This window comes from Apostichopus japonicus, chromosome 19 (assembly GCF_037975245.1).
Source record: "Apostichopus japonicus isolate 1M-3 chromosome 19, ASM3797524v1, whole genome shotgun sequence".
NCBI lineage: Eukaryota > Metazoa > Echinodermata > Holothuroidea > Aspidochirotida > Stichopodidae > Apostichopus > Apostichopus japonicus.
This window is the reverse complement of record NC_092579.1, coordinates 24,499,460-24,522,372: the sequence shown is the minus strand read 5'-3', so window position 1 is coordinate 24,522,372 and position 22,913 is coordinate 24,499,460. Positions and strand designations below refer to the sequence as shown.

Here is a 22,913-nt window from a genome sequence, read left to right as displayed (position 1 = left end):
TGTACAATATGAGGACACCAGTAGTGGGATGCAAGATAGTGTGATGTACAATATGAGGACACCAGTAGTGGGATGCAAGATAGTGTGATGTACAATATGAGGACACCAGTAGTGGGATGCAAGATAGTGTGATGTACAATATGAGGACACCTGTAGTGGGATGCAAGATAGTGTGATGTACAATATGAGGACACCAGTAGTGGGATGCAAGATAGTGTGATGTACAATATGAGGACACCAGTAGTGGGATGCAAGATAGTGTGATGTACAATATGAGGACACCAGTAGTGGGATGCAAGATAGTGTGATGTACAATATGAGGACACCTGTAGTGGGATGCAAGATAGTGTGATGTACAATATGAGGACACCAGTAGTGAGATGCAAGATAGTATGATGTACAATATATGCGGACACCAGTAGTGGGATGCAAGGTAGTATGATGCACAGTATGAGGACACCAGTAGTGGGATGCAAGATAGTATGATGCACAATATGAGGACACCAGTAGTGGGATAGTATGATGCACAATATGAGGACACCAGTAGCGGGATGCAAGATAGTATGATGTACAATATATGCGGACACCAGTAGTGGGATGCAAGATAGTGTGATGTGCAATATGAGGACACCAGTAGTGGCATGCAAGATAGTGTGATGTACAATATGAGGACACCAGTAGTGGGATGAAAGATAGTATGATGTACAATATGAGGACACCAGTAGTGGGATAGTATGATGCACAATATGAGGACACCAGTAGTGAGATGCAAGATAGTATGATGTACAATATATGCGGACACCAGTAGTGGGATGCAAGATAGTATGATGCACAGTATGAGGACACCAGTAGTGGGATGCAAGATAGTATGATGCACAATATGAGGACACCAGTAGTGGGATAGTATGATGCACAATATGAGGACACCAGTAGCGGGATGCAAGATAGTATGATGTACAATATATGCGGACACCAGTAGTGGGATGCAAGATAGTGTGATGTGCAATATGAGGACACCAGTAGTGGGATGCAAGATAGTATGATGCACAATATGAGGACACCAGTAGTGGGATGCAAGATAGTGTGATGCACAATATGAGGACACCTGTAGTGGGATGCAAGATAGTGTGATGCACAGTATGAGGACACCAGTAGTGGGATGCAAGATAGTATGATGCACAATATGAGGACACCAGTAGTGGGATGCATGATAGTGTGATGCACAATATGAGGACACCTGTAGTAGGATGCAAGATAGTATGATGCACAGTATGAGGACACCAGTAGTGGGATGCAAGATAGTATGATGTACAATATGAGGACACCTGTAGTGGGATGCAAGATAGTGTGATGCACAATATGAGGACACCAGTAGTGGGATGCAAGATAGTATGATGCACAGTATGAGGACACCAGTAGTGGGATGCAAGATAGTGTGATGTACAATATGAGGACACCTGTAGTGGGATGCAAGATAGTGTGATGTACAATATGAGGACACCAGTAGTGAGATGCAAGATAGTATGATGTACAGTATATGCGGACACCAGTAGTGGGATGCAAGATAGTATGATGCACAGTATGAGGACACCAGTAGTGGGATGCAAGATAGTATGATGCACAATATGAGGACACCAGTAGTGGGATAGTATGATGCACAATATGAGGACACCAGTAGCGGGATGCAAGATAGTATGATGTACAATATATGCGGACACCAGTAGTGGGATGCAAGATAGTGTGATGTGCAATATGAGGACACCAGTAGTGGGATGCAAGATAGTGTGATGTACAATATGAGGACACCAGTAGTGGGATGAAAGATAGTATGATGTACAATATGAGGACACCAGTAGTGGGATAGTATGATGCACAATATGAGGACACCAGTAGTGAGATGCAAGATAGTATGATGTACAATATATGCGGACACCAGTAGTGGGATGCAAGATAGTATGATGCACAGTATGAGGACACCAGTAGTGGGATGCAAGATAGTATGATGCACAATATGAGGACACCAGTAGTGGGATAGTATGATGCACAATATGAGGACACCAGTAGCGGGATGCAAGATAGTATGATGTACAATATATGCGGACACCAGTAGTGGGATGCAAGATAGTGTGATGTGCAATATGAGGACACCAGTAGTGGCATGCAAGATAGTGTGATGTACAATATGAGGACACCAGTAGTGGGATGAAAGATAGTATGATGTACAATATGAGGACACCAGTAGTGGGATAGTATGATGCACAATATGAGGACACCAGTAGTGAGATGCAAGATAGTATGATGTACAATATATGCGGACACCAGTAGTGGGATGCAAGATAGTATGATGCACAGTATGAGGACACCAGTAGTGGGATGCAAGATAGTATGATGCACAATATGAGGACACCAGTAGTGGGATAGTATGATGCACAATATGATTACACCAGTAGCGGGATGCAAGATAGTATGATGTACAATATATGCGGACACCAGTAGTGGGATGCAAGATAGTGTGATGTGCAATATGAGGACACCAGTAGTGGCATGCAAGATAGTGTGATGTACAATATGAGGACACCAGTAGTGGGATGAAAGATAGTATGATGTACAATATGAGGACACCAGTAGTGGGATAGTATGATGCACAATATGAGGACACCAGTAGTGAGATGCAAGATAGTATGATGTACAATATATGCGGACACCAGTAGTGGGATGCAAGATAGTATGATGCACAGTATGAGGACACCAGTAGTGGGATGCAAGATAGTATGATGCACAATATGAGGACACCAGTAGTGGGATAGTATGATGCACAATATGAGGACACCAGTAGCGGGATGCAAGATAGTATGATGTACAATATATGCGGACACCAGTAGTGGGATGCAAGATAGTGTGATGTGCAATATGAGGACACCAGTAGTGGGATGCAAGATAGTATGATGCACAATATGAGGACACCAGTAGTGGGATGCAAGATAGTGTGATGCACAATATGAGGACACCTGTAGTGGGATGCAAGATAGTGTGATGCACAGTATGAGGACACCAGTAGTGGGATGCAAGATAGTATGATGCACAATATGAGGACACCAGTAGTGGGATGCATGATAGTGTGATGCACAATATGAGGACACCTGTAGTAGGATGCAAGATAGTATGATGCACAGTATGAGGACACCAGTAGTGGGATGCAAGATAGTATGATGTACAATATGAGGACACCTGTAGTGGGATGCAAGATAATGTGATGCACAATATGAGGACACCAGTAGTGGGATGCAAGATAGTATGATGCACAGTATGAGGACACCAGTAGTGGGATGCAAGATAGTATGATGTACAATATGAGGACACCAGTAGTGGGATGCAAGATAGTGTGATGCACAATATGAGGACACCTGTAGTGGGATGCAAGATAGTGTGATGCACAGTATGAGGACACCAGTAGTGGGATGCAAGATAGTGTGATGTACAATATGAGGACACCAGTAGTGGGATGCAAGATAGTGTGATGCACAATATGAGGACACCAGTAGTGGGATACAAGATAGTGTGATGCACAGTATGAGGACATCAGTAGTGGGATGCAAGATAGTGTGATGTACAATTGTGATGTACAATATGAAGACACCAGTAGTGGTAGTCAAGATAGTATAAAACAGGGTTTACAGGGTTCAACAACAATATCATCTTATCTGTGAAACAACTATACTGAAAGGTTCTTCCACACGTGGTCAATGTGTCAAACAGCATGAACAATAATCTTGAGATAAGTATGTTTACTAGTGTTAGATTGGACTATTATTAGATTGTCAATTTTACCAGAGAGAAAACTTCAGTTTATCAACTAAAACATGAAATAATTGCAACCGTTAGTCCTTTTTTCAGCTAAGTGTTGATGTATGTGGGTTGGCAGCAGTACCGAGCTATCATCAAATTTTGTTCAGCTCATTAGAGAGGTATGATTGATGATTGGACGGAGAGAAATGATGGGTACGTGCTTCTTCCTGACAATTATTATGTTTCAGTGCACATCAGTTACAGATAATGCACTCTATCCTCTCATGTGTTTACAAGTGGTAGCACCAACAAAAGTGTACATCTATTTGGAAGATTGTGACTGTAAACTGGACAGCTTTTGATGTATTGACTGTAGTCTACATATATAGCCCAATGACAAGAACACCAATAAGATGTGAGGCCATGGCTGTGAAGGAATCTATGGTAAAAGTGTCAACAACCCAAAAATGTCTTATTCCTCGGGCAAGAAAGAACAAAAAGTACTTGATGGTAGCAGATAGAAGTAAACTGGACACCACAAAATGATGCTAATTTACTCTCTTATTAACATCCCAGTAGGCAAGCAGATAACCTCAGTAATCACAAATATTAGTAGACAAGAGTATAAATTGTAAAAGTAACATTAAACATCCTCCTGTTGAGAAGATTTAGCATCCTAGCAACTTCAGCCATACACTTTATGTTTCTTGATTATTTGTTTAAATATTTTAAAATGATTTTGTGGTTGTAAATTTTACCAATATTGTTTCAGGTAACATTTTCCAGCCTTTTGCAAAATCCACTTTCAAAACATGAAATGTTTCAATTTTAAGGTTTTATGATTAACCTATTAAACTTTCAGCAATTAGCAATTTACAACAACCTACAGCGATGAAACACAATACGAAGTGAATTACATGATCATGTAAATACTGATAAGAGTTAGCTTTCTTAAATTACCGTTTGGCTCATTGCACAGAGATGAACAAAATGGAGATGTCCTCATAGTTATTCTTTTCAAGTCTTATAAAATTCATTCCTCTCAGCTTTATTGATGTTACTTTGAAGGTTATAATAACAAAGGCATAACACTAGAGTATAATAGTTGGAAAACATCTTGTGCCAACAAATGGTGCAAGGCTAACAAATATCTTGTATTTGACTTGTTCATATTTGTGGGATATCTGACCCCAGTGACTAAATGGTAGGTGAGATGCATATCCATTTCAGGAAATTTGTCACTTTCAAAACCGCTAAAATGCCTTAATACGACCTGGAGGTTGTTTTTTTTTTGTGAGATGGGACATGTTAGATCAAACCAAGTTTGAAACCAATTTTGTTAATCTGTCCTGTAGATAGATTTGAAGGATTAATTTTAATACCATTATGCCTAACATTTTGTCAATTAATTCATGCTTCTCTGCAGAATGTTTTTTTCTCATTTAATCATCTTTTGTAACACCTTTTGCGCTCTGAAGTAGGTTAATGTAATTCGTTACAGGTTCTAGTGGATATGTCCAAGATTAGGTACCTGTTTGCGGTCTGCACCTGGGGATCCAGTTTTCATTGCTCTGTATTTCCGTCCCTGGAATGGATTTATAGACTTCCTTTAATGGCAAATGGGCTTAAGTGATTTGTTCTGGAATCACCTAGTTTGCTCAAACCAATTTTAGAACTTTAAAGATTGCAGAGCAGACAATCTTTCTGATCTGAGATATTCAACAAACATACTGGTGAGAAAATGCAATGAGTTTATTATCTCATCGCTCCCATAGGGAGGGTGAAGTTCCGTTGCCAGTTGGGCAAATATACAGCTATGTCAGTCGTAACAGTTGCCATGGTAATGGTAAATTTCCTGAGAAGCTACTCTCGGGGGGGGGGGGTCATCCATGGTGGGGTACCCCAGGGTGATAGAGGGAGGTGTCAAAATATGTCCCATGTGAGTGGGTGTGTATCTCTGTGTGTGTGTCCAATTTGTGTAAAGAACTGCTCGTAAATAGCGGGGCAGATTGTCTCCAAATTTGGTGGAAAGGTACCCCATGGTAAACCCTTATGTCTCGAAACCCCAGAACAAAAGTCAAAGGTCAAATTTAGTTGCTTTTATTTGAGCTGTAACTCTTAGGGAAATGTTGAATTGACTTGGAATCTTCACAGGTATAAAAGTAATGTCACATACTATCAAAATATGTGGTTGCCATGGGAACCGAGGTCGAAAGTCACATGGTTGAAGTCCAAATGTATATTTTAGCTTAGTTTGTGTCAAAAACTCATCCTAAACGGCTGTGCCAATTTTCTGCAAACTTGGTTGGAACATTCACAGGTATGATGTAGTACTTTCCTCCGACTAGATTGCCAGATTGCATTACTAATAAGAAGGTTGTTCATGTGAAATCAGTGTTGCTGTCGATGAAATATGTAAAGAGATAACAGAATCTGAGATTAAGAAATATATAGATATTATAATTAGAAGTTTCACAGCTTATTCTATTGTTTAGGTATAAAATATACAGTATATTCATTTCTTAGGCATGAATACATTGCTCTATAATATGTGATGTCCTAATACAAACATAGCTCCCAACTCTTGAGAAGGCAAATGCTGGTCCATGCCATGAATTGCCGTCCTGGGGAAGGGGTATAAGAGGAGGGGGTGTCCCCCTCCCCTTTTGAACTTTTTTGGAATCCTGGTGATGCCTACATGTAAAATGGTGGCACTTAGAAAGGCTTTTGTCACCCAAAATTTTCTGAGAAATATGCATTTTTTTGTGTGTAACATCAATAAATTGAATAGTAGGTGATAATCCATTCTTTCCCGTGGCATGAAAATGTTCGCTGCGCCCCAATGAAAAGAAATATAGGCTAATTTGAGGTTCAAATGATGCTGTAAAGGAGGTTTTATACTCTATTATGCTAAATGCTAAAGAAATGATGGTTGCTAAGTCAAAATTTGATGCAATTTTTTTTTATGTATACTTGACAATTACAATGCGGGTGTTTCGGACGCTTGCGCGGGTCAGCGGGTTTGGGTGTTAGAATGCGGGTCCAACCCGCAAATTGCGGGTCAGTTGGGAGCTCTGCTACTAAACTTACAATGATTATATTACCTTGGTATATAAACTATGTAAAGGTATTAGTCATAAAATATAGGTAAGGTATGATCAAGTGACTTCATGAGAATAACACAATGACTTCAGTTTGGAGTAGTCTAAATAGTAATACAACATTGTGAAAAACAATGTACTCATCCAAATAAAATATATTTATTTTCAATTTTTATATAGTATACAGCAAAGGAACAAGTTAACAAGGTGGAAATTTAACCAAAGTCTCCTTTTTACTCGCTCTGTAGGATATAATTTTTATAATTGTAAACTTTTTTAAGGAGGCAATGGAATGTTACCACGCATAGTTTAATGATAACAGACAAGTTGTATAGCCCAACATTCACTGCAGTAATGCTATTGTTAGGATAGTGATCAATGTAGTACCTCAATAGTGTAAGGATAGTGACTCCTTTTTGAACTGCACTACTGTGTTAATATCACTGCTATTATTCCAACCTCTTAGGCTCACATGAAAGGAACGAAACCTACAAATAACCTTAACCTTGTGACTTCCTTTCTTGGTAGTTGCATGATATTTACAGTTGACTTATTGGTGAACAATTAAATCAGTTGATAGAACAGACTTGAGCAGCAATGTATATGAACAGAGCTAAACTTAGGTAAGTTAACCAAGAGTATAAACGAAGATCTTGGGATTGATTAACCAGATTTCTTAATCAAGATAACCATTAAACAAGGAGAAGAAAGTTGAAAGTTAAGTCACTCATGAAATCATGATGATGAAACATGCCCACATGGTTTCTTGTTCCTTCCTGTTTGTGGCTTGTAAGACATAAGTGGTTCTCTCTTTATCTGTCGCGTAATTCAAAGCACCTTGCTTCTATTTTCATTGTGTAGGATGTGTTCTCCTGACGTACAGAGATGCAGTTATAAAGGTGTTTCTGAAGGTCAGGTATTTTTAGCCTGCTTGAGCTTTACTAGTTTCTTAACAATGGAGGTCGTCAGCAGATTTAATATTAAAGTAAGGAAACATAGTTCTGCTACCACAAGGACTAACTTGAATCAGCTTATCCATTCGGGTGTCAATATTATCTACCAATGTCAACATCATCTACCAATCAATATTTCAGCCATTTAAGTGTTCAAAACGGTACAAATGTTTCAGACAGTAATACCAGTGGTATAGTGTCAAACACTAATGAAATCATTTACCAATCAATAATACAGCCATGTCACAAGTACCAGAGTCAAACACTGAAGAAATCTTCTACTGATCTATGTTTCACACATAAATAGTTAACATAGTCAAATGATCAGTACATCATCTACCAATTAGTGTTTCAGAAATTAAACTGATACATAGTCAAATGCTTAAAACATTATCTTCTGCCGATCAATGTAAGAGACAGTTAACAGTTAATATAGTGTCAATACTAAAGGCATCAGCATTAAACCATCAATGTTTCATCCATTTAACAGTATGAACATAAGGTATAACACTTAAGACCTAGTTAGTGCCCATTTAAAAGGAAGCTAGTAATCACCAACTGAGTGAATATATTTGATATGAGATCTATAGATAGTTATGAGCAGCTTACTAGTGAGACACTCACCTCACAAGAAGTGAGATTATGCTGGAGAGGTAAAGACGTGTAGGTTCACTTGGCTATTTTGGATGTGATCTGATCTGACTTGAGTGATTCTAGAATCCCCTTTAAGCTCTAATGTACGTCACCATGTACAAGACTCACTTGTCACCCTGTTTAAATCTGCTAAAAGAAATTGGTACCTGGTTGTATTTAATCTCTCCTAAAGCCACTATTTAAATCATAGATTTTCTTCTTTACTTTACCTGCTCTTCAAGGCATTAAAAGTACATTTTGGATGCAGTGTAACTTTGTATCACTTTGATTAAGTAATATATGGTATCATGAGAGTACAACTACAAAGCAACATGTATGTTGCGGTAACTGTTAAGTTTGGTATCATTAATATAGTACAATTATAATGCAATATATATGTTGCTGTAGTAGTTAAGTTTGGTATTATTAGATAGTACAATTACAAAGCAATATATATGTTGCTGTATTAGTTAAGTTTGGTATTATTAGATAGCACAATTACAATGCAATATATGTGTTGCTATAGTAGTTAAGTTTGGTATAAATTAGATAGTACAATTACAAAGCAATATATATGTCGCTGTAGTAGTTAAGTTTGGTATTATTAGATAGTACAATTACAAAGCAATATATATGTTGATGTAGTAGTTACATTTGGTATCATTAGATAGCACAATTACAAGGCAATATATATGTCGCTGTACTAGTTAAGTTTGGTATTATTAGATAATACAATTACAATGCAATATATATGTTGATGTAGTAGTTACATTTGGTATCATTAGATAGCACAATTACAAAGCAATATATATGTCGCTGTAGTAGATAAGTTTGGTATTATTAGATAGTACAATTACAAAGCAATATATATGTTGATGTAGTAGTTACATTTGGTATCAATATATTGTATAATTACAATGCAATATATATGTTGCTATAGTAGTTAAGTTTGGTATCATTAGATAGTACAATTACAAAGCAATATATGTGTTGATGTAGTAGTTACATTTGGTATCATTTGATAGTACATTTGCAAAGCAGTATATATGTTGCTGTAGTTGTTAAGTTTGGTATCATTATATAGTACAACTACAAAGCAATATCTTTGCAGCTTTGAACTGCTCGATGAAAACCACAGGACATTAATAGATATTTGGCACTAGTTAGATTGTAAGTTCTCTCCTACGTACCTAGTGCCACATTTCCACTGCTTTTCAAGGATTTCATCTAAAACAATCTGAAAAGGGGAAAATGTTAAACCTGATGAATTCTTCCACTTAATCTTCATGAGTTAGCTATTTCCCTGTTCCTTTTTTGGTTTCCCAAAAGGAAAACTTATGGAGTCACTCTTACTGACGTTGCACAATTGGGAGGGGGGCTGCGAATAACAAAGTCAGCAATGAGTGTAACGTTGATTGCAGTCAGTAATTACTACCGTGATTAGATTTGACCAACATGGTAACATGCAGACCGCTGTAGTCAGAGCTGCAGACTCCATTGTTTGGCCAGGCTATGTATATTACATGCCAACCTTATGCATTACAAGTAGAACCACTCTGACAAATCTCACGCTGGACAGGTAGGACCCTGCAATGTCATCTGCAAAATAATCAGGTCAAATATCCAAAGTCTATGTATTCTAAGTTCTTCAATGCCGCCCTCATTACCTTTCGGGAAATATTTCATACTCTAGTTTTGATTAACCAACTGTATGCTATCCTGTTGCAAGCTGTACTGCTGCAGCAAGGACTATATTTAGGTTAATAGACCTAATGCTAGCAGATATATCTCAATTTAACTGCTGATTGGTAAACAAAATATACATTGAGGCTGTGGGACATTTGATAAAGCCAGAGTTTGATGGTTTTTAGAAACTTCCATCTCACTAGCAGAGAAACTACACAAAAGTATTCTATATAAAAATTTACCAAACATACATGAAAGTAGGCATGGCATTTATATTGTATGTACTTGGTGTCCATCTTATATTACTATTTGAACAGCTAGTTAGTAAAAGGCTGGGCAACAGCAAAGTTTGAATTTTTCCACAAAGGAGCCTTTCTTTAAATAACAAAGGACACTTTAATTACAAAGAATATTAGCAGAAACATGAAAGAGCACTCACAAAAGGAAACTGGCACTTTGTGAAAGACTTGGAAGTCCCTTTCCATATATGAGGAGTAGGTAGGTATATATTATTTGGTCAGTATGAATAGCTATTCACTCTAAAGTACCAGTGTAGATAACTGTCTGGTCTAAGGTATAAATACTAAACCATCAACAAATAGTAAGTGAATTGTGGCAGAAGAATAACCAAGTTAAACTTACAGGGGAGACTTAAACATTGAAGCATTTTGTGATATTCCTGCAAATCTGGTAAAGCAAATTGTGGTTTCACACCCAACAAAAAAATAAAAGAAAAAAAAATCACCTACTTGATATGCTTGCTGTCATGACCAAAAAGAAGGTTGGCATAACCATTATAATTAAACCTCACCATTGCAATGAAAAGTTGAATTTACTTCACTTGTCTCTGAAACAGCCAATCAGACTTGTGCTGAACATCTGACAGTTGTGACGTAGAAAGATAATTGAGTGCTTGTTTCAAATCCTGAGTGCCTGCTCGGCGAGCAACTTGGCAGGTCGCATATTACTCTATGACTTAATGGGAGCTAGATGGTAGATTTGAAGCACTTGTTGCGTAAATCTGAATTTATATTTAGAATGCTGTTTTAGCTATCACAGATGCAGTAGTGATTACTGAAGTTAACATATTCTTTTACACCTTCATGGAGTAATGCAAACTTTTCACAATTTTACGTTCAGAAAAATTTGCTTCAGTATATATATTCTTCTGAGGTGAATCAGGCGAAGCTGCATTCTGCTTCTAAGACCTTACTGTCAGATTGGATTTCAAGTGGTGTGTGGATAGGCTGTTACCATAAAGTGCAAATGTTTGTTCTAGTCCTCCAACAAATTGAAGTGCGGAACTTTCTGTGGAGAGCTGTCAAGTGACAGGGCCATTTTCATGCATTTCGGGGATTGAGAAGAAAAAGACGATATTATTTCCATCTAACCTTGAAGACAGAAAAGAGATCACTTTTTTGTTTGAGCTTGAATCTAATACTATCTCAATGAAGGAGTGTACCAATATCATTAGTTTACCCATTCATTCTCACTATGCAAGTATGAGTGTCAGCCGAAAGAAAAAGCAGAAACACATTCCACCAGCGATAACGATTGTGTCCAGTAAGTTTTGTATTTCATTTTCAGCAAAGATTTATTAAATGAATTTGGAGTTTAGGTTATTCTGCAAAACTGCTGTAGGAAAGTATTTCCTCTGTTTATGTTTAAGTTCCATTTCCTTTTCTTTACTACCTTAATGAAATTGCTGTTATTCTTCATTTTTTGATGGGTACTTGGTGGTTGAATATCATTGTAGTTGTGGCTTTGTTTGTAATTTCACTTTTTTTATTGAAGAAGAAGAAGAATGAGTAGGCTGTTTTAACAGTAGGATAAATAGTTAACAGATGCTTGATCATTGCAATTGTTTGGCTGCAATAGTATATTGATCTAAAGTACAGTGGTAACTGAAGAGATAAATGAAATTTATGCAACTCTTTAATACTCTTTAGTACTCATTAATACTGTGCATGGTAGCATCAAAAATATCAATCAATTACTAACCATTCGATAAAGAAAAAATTAAATGGATAGAGTGCTTAACTTAAAGTTAGCAAATCCTTTAAAGCATTTATTCTGTTTCTTTTAATGAGGTATACATTCCATAGTTGTTGTTTCTTGTCATGAGGTATACACATTCCGTGCAGGTTTTCAGGTTTAATACATTCAGGTAAGTTTTGTGCTTTTAATCAGCAGAGTTACATGTTGCTGCATGAATAAGAGCAAACCTAGCTGGCAAATAGGCTGTATTATTCATCCAGAAATGATGATTCTAAACTTAACATAGCATTGTATAATGCCCAAGGGGTTAGTTTCTGGTATGGATTTTGCAATGAGTAACTTAGCATTGGTTCTACAGCATTACCTGATATAGTCAACAACACAGAAGCGAAATGCAAAAGTGTGTTTGGAGATTCTTGAATTTGTGTTCTGTAACTTAGATATCTGCAAGGAGTGCTACTTGCTTCAGCTACTAGCTTGTTTGTTAGATATCATTAAACATTGCTCTCATTGCCGATTTTGAATTACCAAGTTATAGACTGAGGTTGAGAGTGGATCAAGTTGTGTTACCTTATGCTACTAAATTCAGTTACAAACATCACTGTGGTACCATTTGATGCAATAGTTCTCTGAATATCAAATGAAAAAATCAGTACTCCATAGCAAAAAAACTATTGTGTTGTAGCATTTATAACATAATGGCCATGATCGCACATCTAGCAGTTTTGCATCAGTTGCTAAATAGTCTACTTGTAAAAGAAATGAAAGATGCAACAGGGAGAATTAAGGTCAGTTATAAATCTTAAGAAGATTTCAAGTCTGACAAGTGGTAGGTTGTACAACCAGGCAATTCTGTGTATAATCCTATGACATTACTTCAACCCAGTCGTCTGATTATATGACATCAGCCATTCTGTGCAGGGCTGGATATCTTGCCAATCATGTGATATGCCATCAGTATGTACCACCACCTATGATCATCTGACATTTTGTCATTGATGTTCATGTTTAGATCATTGAGTTGTACACCCTTCAATGGAGAGGTTGGTGGCAGAAGTTTGCTAATGGTTAAATGTCAGCAATTGGCTTTCATTTAGTTGTTACCTATAGGAAGTCCCCCAGGGGACACATAGACCTGGTGCACTGTAGTACCCCAGGAGGGATTATATGAATTGTGCACACTTTGGTGTGTGGGTGTGACAAGTTACCAATGACCAGGGGTTACGTTGTAAAGTCGTGTGAGGGGGGTTTGTGAACCTTCAACTTTACCTCTGGTTACAAATAAAGATAACGAGCTACGTCCTCATTACTTAAATGCCATTGTTATCTTTTGAGCTAATTTCACTTATTCATTACCTATAACACTGAATGCAGCAAGCTTGTTTTTCTTGTAATCTACAAAATATATCCAGTCATGCCTCTCACCGCAATCTGCCTTCAAAACATGTCTTATTAGGTGCCAGTCTCTCTGTTTTCTTTTTTATTGACATCTGGCCGTCTTCTGGAAGTTACCAGGAATTGTGATCTTATCTGTATAATACTGTGATCGGTTGCAAGATTCCTCAGTGATTCTGCATAAGAAAATGTCTGCATGTACAATAAACTTATTGAAATATTAACAACAATGGAAACATTAAAAACAAGCAGAAGTAAGAAATATTGAAAACATGAATGAATTGATAAAGCCTCTAAGAACTGTCTCACTGTTATCTTTTCTTTCGATGTGGCTCTTATATATATTCTAATTAGCATACAAGGTATATCCCTTGAAGGGTTTGACATTTAGGGTTTGATGCCATCAAGAGTTTCAAACCACAGAAGCATAAATCCCTTGGTAGGCGATACTGTAGTATTGTGATGGGCAAGGAAGGTTAGACAGCTGCTGCAATCAGAAAAATTTCACTTGATCAGACAGCATTCATATCAAGTTACTTAATTTGTATTTAATATATGTTCGTCAAAAAAAAGAGTGAGTAAGCATTTATAAGTTACTTTCATTCATTTTTCTCTATATGTAAAGAAAGATGACATTGCCATTGTGTGTCTCTACATGTATCATTTTGCTATATGTGATGAACTGCATGTCTTAAACATCACTTCTCATTTTACTTTGTTCTGAGAGCAACTGAATGATTCTGTAGCTAAGAAAGTGCACCTGGATAATGTAAACATGGCATGTTGCTAGCATGACGTCAGGAGAAATCAGTAAAAACAGGGGTTTGTCAAGCAAGGTCTTAGGTGTTACCACCTTTCCCATTCATAGAAGCTGGAATTCTGCTTCTTTAAAAATAAACATTTTACTATTAGACAAAGGTAAAATGTCACTCATTTATAATGTTTTTAACAGTCTACTTTAAAAAGTAAAGTAAAGAGTAAAATTAGCTGCATATAAGAAACCAAATATGAAATGACTAATGGGTGAAGAGATTTCAATTTAAAACTTTCTAATCTGCTTATTTTCCTTTGTTTCCAAGTTTGTAACTCTGCTTAAATAGTCTATCTGTATTTGTTTCCAACCTTGTCACATCCAGCTGCTGATGTGTCTAGTTTTGCCTGGTTCATCTTATCTTTTGTTTTTCTTTGTTACAGGTGCTGCATGGAGGCTAGAGGATGATGATGCCTACCAACCTAACACGTCACCATCCTTAGAGGATACACCCTTTGCACAAACCTGTACGCAGCTGTACTATACTGCCCCTCCTCAGGCACAGCAGGTATGCCTTGTCTAGGATTTTCAACCCTCTCTCTGTTGGTAGCTAATCTGTGTTTAATTTATGTATATTGGCAGGAGTTTTAAGTGGTTTGTCATCAAGACCTAGCTTTGTAAGAAGGATTAGCAGTAGGTGGAGGGATTAAAGCTTAGGTGGGAGGATTACAAGTAGGCGGCAGGTTAGTGTTAAGCTGTGAGATTATGGGTAGGCAGTGTTGGTGGATGGAAGGTGTAGGGATTAGTGGAATGGTGTGACCTGTGATATCATGTGAGCTTAAACTCTTTGCTGGTGTACAATCATTAATACTACCTTTTTGTATTCAAATTGCAGTTGTCAGTATAGTACTTAATCAACAAGGTGATTATAGCTCTGTTATATTGTCTCTATAAACTGCAGACAACATCAGGAGATAGGTCACCTAAGAATGGCAGCAATGGAAGCTTAGTCAAATTAGCCAGGCGTTTCAGCCAACGAGGTGAAAGAAAAGAGGTGAGGGCAATGCCCCTGAGTTCTGATGACAGCCAGCCACAACACAGGCAAAGATCAGTCAGTGTTGACAGGTAGGTTCATTTGAATATTCACCAGTATTAAAGGATGACTTCAGGAAGAAACTTATTTGATTTTGGTATGTTTCAGACTGTTTAAAGTTACTGTCATTGGTTCAGCAGGTCACATTTCTATATCTCATCTTTTTGTGAGGAATGACCTTTGACTCATAAGAGGTTGCTTGAACATTTATTCTACCACACAGACCATTAGATCAGCCTCTGTGAATGAATGCGATAGTGGATGATCAGAAGACATTCACTTGAAGTTCCACAACAATTTTCTCACAATATATTTCAAGGTTATGGGCAAATGCAGTTTGATTTCTTGTGTGCTATGAAGTGAAAAGAATATTACATTTCAATGGAGATGATCCAATCAGACTTGGACTAGGGACCTGACATCACTTTGACATTAAAGGAACATATCAGATACTTCCAGCAAATAATTATCACAATAACAAAAATATACATAGGAACATTATCTACTTGCAAAGGTTTCCTTCTTCTAGGACCTTGGCATGTCGACACTTAACTTTTTGTCAATTTTAGTAAAATCATTCTTTAATATCAGTTTGTTGACATTTTGATATATCTGTCATGGTATCCATCTAGAATCTGAGTGTTATATTTGGTATGGACAGCAGTACACATAAAGCTATCCAGAGCATGGTTATTCTAAATGCTATGCATGAAGAAATGCAACTTTCTCTTTCCTGACAGCTGGATTGCTGAATATTTCTATAACTTTGGAAGATTTGATTGGGTTACATTCATTGCAAGTGGAAACTTTGCTCTTAATGCTTTGCTTTATATCATCTTTGCTTTTGAACTTTCTCTTTATATTTTATAAATGCTTTCTTCTGCTTTAAAATGTTATAAGAATTGTTTTCTATGTGCCTGCTTAAGATTGAAGAGTAAAACATTCTATTTATTACTAATGATATTATATGTCAATTGGTGCAGTTCACATCAGTCTGAAAATGGAGCTGGGGGATTCTGTGCCGTCACAAAAAGAGTCAAAGAGGTCTCTTCCAGCCTTGTATTCTAAAGTTTGCTAAACTGTTTTCAAAATCATATTTGTCTGAGTGGGTCTGTCTTGAGATCCTCCATCTTCTTTTAAGTACACAAAACAAGCACAATAATTAGCATTTCTTAGACTTGTAGCTGTTTGGAAGACAACCCTCGGAGACTTGTTAACATACGTCAGACAGTCAAAGTAGATAACGTCAACTGTCGTCAACTGTAAACATGTCATTTAAAATAACACAACTTCCTGTTGCAGTGGGTACTTCCATCAAATTTAACTGGAAATTGTGAGGTTTCATTCCCCTTTTACAGTGACTATGAATCGGATTTCTCATATGCTTCTGCCCCCCACGATTGGCTTATCAATGTTTTATTGACTGAGGAATACAAGCGACTGTTACAGAAATCACCGTAAGGCTCACACGCTTGGAGTTTATTTATTCTTTGCAGTGGTCACGCCATGCTGGGTACTACTAACAACTTTACTACTAACAATTTATGCTCCTAACATTGCTTTTACCTGCTTCTCACTTTTTGTTGTCATCAGTGATGTAAAACATCAAAATATAAACAACTGCCAGTCATATCAGCAACAAAAATCCCCCTAGCAAACATATTAGAGGTTTTTTTTAGTTTTGTTCATTCTGTGTGGTAACCACTCAATATGCTCTAAAGTCCTACTGGTCAATAACAAACGTCATCCAAATATCTGATTGGTCCTGATGATGACGCTACATTAACAACAACATCATCAAGAAGTATATGATGGCAACATTTAACTGTGGTACTTGCAACATTCTAACTCATGTATATCTATGTATAGAAGTTTCCAAATCTATCCACTGTTACTTCTTATCATCTCTGATCATTATTCCTTGCAAATAATGCAAACTAGATAGATACAACTGTTATGTTTCTTCTAAGATATAACTCATTTTCTCTTTAGACTTTCATCATGTTTGGTTTGGTTGTGATTTATTTCTATTTCTCAATTCTCTTTTGTAATTTTAAGAACAACAGAAAACATTTCCCTGATTGGCCAGGCTTACAGACTTTTTTATTACAACTACTCAATATGGTTTGAATCCTCAGACTATGGCTTGTATAGCTAACTTATTGGTCATATAGCTTACAACAGTCCTCTTACTTTTAACAGTCTTATGGCTATGATCACTCAGTTGACTGCTGTTTATGTAGCTCACACTGCTTCCTGGACAACTGTCTCACCAGATATAGACCGAAGACCACTCCTACTTACACTAGCTTATAGCTCTGACCACTACAGTAGCTGTTGCTCTTTATGAACATGAGGAACTAATAACATTTCTGTTTATATCACAAATTAGTTTGTAGGATATACTTAACTGTTTTCCATTCAACAAAAATGTTTACATTCCATAAATCTGGAAATGGCATCAACAGACTTAACAAATACACAAAATGCAAAAAGAGTCAATTACTTCATGCAATGCACTAATACAAAAGCTATATCTGTTCAGAATCTGTCTCCTTTGCCTCCAAGCAGGTATAATTTCTGAAGTGAAAGCTGTGAACTTTGATATTTTGGCCAAACACCATATTTATTTCAACCAATCAAAGCCAAGTTTCTTTTCACATCTCGTCCTCTTATGTAATCAGGATGTTTAGCTATCCATTTTCATATCAAATTCATTGTTAAGTTGTCTGAAAAGTAAATAACTGTTTTGAAAGCATCAAAATGACAGGTTGTAATCAATGCTTCCTAAGGCAATTTTGTTAAAATTGGCTTCAAGTAGAGAATTACTAAAGGTACTGGTGATATTTCCTCTTTCCTATTGTCACCCCTAGCTTTAAACTAAGTGAAGATTACCATCTCTGTGAAAGGTCAAGTGGCTACGTATGCCACACTGAGAGTAGTTCACTGAAAGGTCACCGATGGCCTTATGTCAACTGGTAACCTAATGGTATTAACGATCAATGTTCCTTTAGCATGTATAGAGTTTGTAAGTTGTATACAAAACCCACCCCCACCATGGCACCACCTCAAAACAACAAACAAAAGATTTTAAAATTTCTTAATTTTTTTTTTACCTCAGCGGTGATGTACGCAAAGCACACAGCATGGAAAGTCTTGTACAAGCAGGTGATAAAAGCAAGTCTGCCAACTCCATACCACCTTCACCATCAGCTCCAATAAGACTGCAAAGGAGCTGGTCTGCAAAGAAGAGACATGGCAGCAGCTTAGAGGTGGACACAATAATGGAGAGACAAACCGATAAGACAAAGAGAGGCTCCAAACTAATCAATGAATTTCAAGGTTAGAACAAACAACCTCATTATCTTCACTTCTACCCTCATCATATATATGCATATACAAATCATGTTGAGAATTTAAACTGGTTTCATACCACCTGCTGCATATCATAACCAGATGTAAAGAGCTCTGAAGACTTCCATGGTGATCACAGCATACAATACACATTGCATAACACATACAAAGTATTAGTTCCTTGTTCAAAATGTGGGTCAGTTGCACTAAGCTGAAGAATACAAATGTGACTAGATTAAAATTAGCTTGGGCATTTGCTCAGGGAACTTCTGCAAATGAAATTTAGAAGAAGTTGTACAGGTCTGTGAAATTCCCACAAAGATGTGTGGTGTCTTTAGGCCTGATAGATTGGTATTAACAAAACCAATAGTAGTGAGGGAGACAAAATTAAGCAAAAATGATTTCTAAGTTTTCTCACAAATCTTTGAAGAGCTTTTGTTCTTCAGATGCTTGGTCATAATTCAAGATATTTCTAATTGTAGTGTTCAGCACTGAGGGTTCCTTTTCCAGGAATGAGCCCGCTGAATATCATTCAGATTGTGAAATTCATACTGTCACATTTATAGCATAAGTTTTTTTTCATTTTTCTTTTACGACCAAAGTCATAAAATACAACCTTTCCCTTTGGTTTTGGTAGATGTAGTAGACAGCTTTTTCATGGATATTTGTTAACAATTCCAATCATGTTAACAAGAATTTTTAGAAAGCACCCATTATGTATCAACATAATCATTTAATTGGCCTCTACACAGGTGCCTTATATTCTCCTAAATTTGTAAATCTATTCCATGCAATTTGTGAAGGCCAAACAGTATCATAAATTGTTCATGAGAAGGAAATGCTGCATATTCAACTTGTTATTTTGATTTATTACAAACAAAAAGAGATCAGTTTCATGCACTTTGAAGAGAGAGTTTATGACATAATATCGGCAAATTGACTTGGAAAGTAGAGGAGCCACTTAGTGTAATTGTGAGGTTTATTGTATGCACTGGTTGCAATAGTTAATATGTGGCTTATAACTTGTTTATCAAGAGAAGAAGAGAGGCAGTCTTAGGGTATTGAAAAAATACTTTGTTAGCATCAAAACAAGAACCTCATTGACTTCCAGAAAGATATAGGACCATTTAGTCTTAGTCTGCGAGGGAATCACGTTGAGAAAGCACCCTCTTTGCACCCCTCTGTGCACCTGGTTCTTCTCCTGAGCTCAAAGCTAGACAACAAATTGACACTCATTGTCAGGGTCTGGTCAAGAGGATGATGCTAATTTTTTATGAGTTGCAGAAAAGAAAACATGGCATTTATCAGTGGGTTATGAGAGAGATAATGCTTACGTTAGTGCTCATGGTCAGAGTAAGAGGATGGTGCTTAGCTGGTGACTCTGAATGAGAGGATAGTGTTTGTCAAGTGGCCATGGTAGAGAGTATGGTGCTATTCAGGTGGCTAGAGGAAAGAGGATGGTGCTATTCAGGTGGCTGTAGGAGAGAGGATGGTGCTTAATTTAGTGTTCTTTCTTTATTCATCAGCTTTCTTTGATGCGGTGGAGCACCAGGACCTTGATGAGGTTGAAGCTATTCTTAAATGGAACACTTTGGATGTGAACCAGGCAAACAGTGATGACTTCACAGCATTAGACATTGCAATCATGACCAATAACATGCCCATGGCTAGACTTCTTTTGGCTAACGGAGCCAGAGAAAATTCCAGATGTAAGTTCTTAATATTGTATTCTAGGTCCTAATATTAAAGGAGACCCAAGGTTGTATGGGTATATGTTAAATGATAGATTAGTATTCTTATCTGGACAAAGATGTTCATTTTTTAGCTTCATCTGGAGTGCTTTATATTCAGTGTCGATGCATTCCCATTGATCCTTCTTCACATTGATATATATGAAACACTTTCACTTAAGTACATTATCAACCGATTGATTACATTTTCATTTCTGGTCATTGCAAATTTGCAAATATGAAACCATGTTTTAAAGATGTGCCCCGATGAAACTTCTTAGAATGTTTTGTCATAAAATGTATTGATATTTAATTTCGGATCAACTGACCTATCCATTATTTCTTCCAGTTCTGATGAAAGACGCCAGAATAACAAAGCTGAACAAATTAATAAACAGTGCTGAGCGTATCATTAAGGATTTAACTTCCAGAATAGTGAACTCCAACAAAATTAAGGATGCTAATACAAAGGTGAGTGTATGAAATGAATATTATTTCTTGATTTTACAGTATCATATCATCATATCACTGTAAGTATAGTTCTCTATAGTCATTTTTGTTGTGTTTTTGTTTTATCTGTTCAGGATCTTGGCAAGCAGTTAATGGAATGGGAATGGCAATTACAACTTCTTACACGGATGAAGAAAGGCTTTGAGAGTGCTCGTAAGCTTCCTTTGTTTTTGCTGTTTTGTAGTTTGTTAGCCTTTGTTGTGGCATTACATGTGCTGTATCCAGCCACCTGCCTGTGCCAATGGGTGTACAGAGTTTTCTCTCATAAATTTCGCCAAGTCGTTTCAGTCTTGGGTTTGGCTGTGAAAGCAAACCTGCAATGATCATGTTTGATAACTTCTGCATCTTTGTACTGGTAATAAAATAGCCTCACAGCAATCCAGTTTAGCAATGTTACAGAGAGCAATCAACAGCTCATTGCAGGTTAACTGAATATTTATACTGGTGTGTCTATGTGTAGTTTGATTAATGCAAGGTGTCTACTGTCCTATTTTAATGACAGGTGCCCCCGATGTGCCGGTATCTGTCCAACTCACGGTAGCCAGTAGTACAGCACTTCATGTGTCTTTTCAAGAACCTCACAATGTTAATGGAGCTTCAGTTACCAGATACAAAAGTAAGTATATTCTAGTCAACATGTCCTCACTTGATAAGATGTGTGCTTGGCACATGCTTGTCATAAAGGGTGCTTCTGCTCCTCAAGTGCCTTACTATTCTCTATGCATTGTTTGGATTGATCAGTTTATCCTATATGATACCCTATTAGATTTATTTAAGTCATCATCTTAGGGTTTCGTATATGGTTTGTTTAACACACCTTTACACATAATGGATTATGCATGATATGATATTAACAGAAGCCAGAAATTGAGTGATTCTTTCTTTCTTTGTTTAGTTGAGTGGACAACATCTGAGGATTTTCAGTTGTTATCGGGGGAGCACATACTGTATGATGTTCGGAATCTTTCTTATGTCATCCAAGGATTAATTAAGGTAAGCTAGTCTGAATCAAGATGTCATCTAATAGCTCCATCATTTTATTAACTACTTCAATCTCAGTAGTTGTAGTAATATAACGATGAGCAAACCATCCAATTGCTTTTGTAAATGCAAATGTCAGACCACTAGGTATAATTATGGTGGTGCAATATTCACAAGAAATATTCATTTAAAAATGGATTTCCATTTGTAATATATTAACATACAGTGGTCACATTTCGAATATGGATCAAGTTAACATTTCTATGCTTGTTTTCATTTTTTTTACATCAACAGGGAACTACATACTATGTGAGGGTTTCTGCTTTTAACATGAAGGGCTTTGGACCCTCTCAAACCTCAAGCCCATCCTGCGCTGTTCCATCAAGTAAGTCAATCTCCCTGCTGCCTCCATATAAGATCTCTGTTTTATGCTGCTGCCTAGAACAAACCCACTTATAAATGGCACTGCTTGTTTCTGAAAAGAACTAGATGTAGGACCATATCAAAGGTTGTCTAGATTTATTTTTGTTTCCCATGTTTTGTTTCATTTTGCAGGTTGGAGAGATTGCGAGAACAGTAGCCCAAGATTCAGCAATCAACTGTTTCTTGTAGACGAGCTCTTTAGAAAGGTTCGAGATAGCAGACCAGCTGATTCTGCTGAAATGAGAAGTAATTATTCTAGATTATCTTATTTATGTTCATAAGCAATCTTCAACATGTAATATGTGTCTGTGACTTTAATTCTTCTTCTTTTGGTCTCAAAGAAGTTTGAATTGACGCTCTCTTAGTTTCTGCAATCACATATATTTTAACTTTTCAACAGTGAGTTCTCCTCGTGCATCACCCAGTCAAGTTAGAAAAACAGTCAGAAAGAGTCTAAAGAATTTTTTCCAATCTGCACCAAAGTTCCAGAAACACCTTAAACGGTAAAGACTTTTTAGG

General features: G+C 37.0%; 1 protein-coding gene across 9 annotated transcripts in view; it reads left to right on the top strand.

Moving 5' to 3' along the window:
- Positions 1 to 22,913, top strand: part of LOC139960263 (ankyrin repeat and fibronectin type-III domain-containing protein 1-like) — a 216,172-nt gene that overhangs the window by 179,469 nt on the left and 13,790 nt on the right. For 8 of the 9 annotated variants that reach the window (XM_071958486.1, XM_071958485.1, XM_071958490.1 and 5 more), the window contains 12 exons: positions 14,747 to 14,871; positions 15,265 to 15,428; positions 16,755 to 16,853; positions 18,518 to 18,738; positions 20,277 to 20,459; positions 20,830 to 20,951; positions 21,065 to 21,143; positions 21,493 to 21,606; positions 21,886 to 21,983; positions 22,266 to 22,356; positions 22,527 to 22,640; positions 22,795 to 22,897. In XM_071958486.1, the coding sequence (XP_071814587.1) occupies positions 14,747 to 14,871; positions 15,265 to 15,428; positions 16,755 to 16,853; positions 18,518 to 18,738; positions 20,277 to 20,459; positions 20,830 to 20,951; positions 21,065 to 21,143; positions 21,493 to 21,606; positions 21,886 to 21,983; positions 22,266 to 22,356; positions 22,527 to 22,640; positions 22,795 to 22,897 (1,513 nt within the window). The remainder of the gene's footprint in view (positions 1 to 14,746; positions 14,872 to 15,264; positions 15,429 to 16,754; positions 16,854 to 18,517; positions 18,739 to 20,276; positions 20,460 to 20,829; positions 20,952 to 21,064; positions 21,144 to 21,492; positions 21,607 to 21,885; positions 21,984 to 22,265; positions 22,357 to 22,526; positions 22,641 to 22,794; positions 22,898 to 22,913) is intronic. The other variant, XM_071958487.1, reaches the window with a different exon arrangement.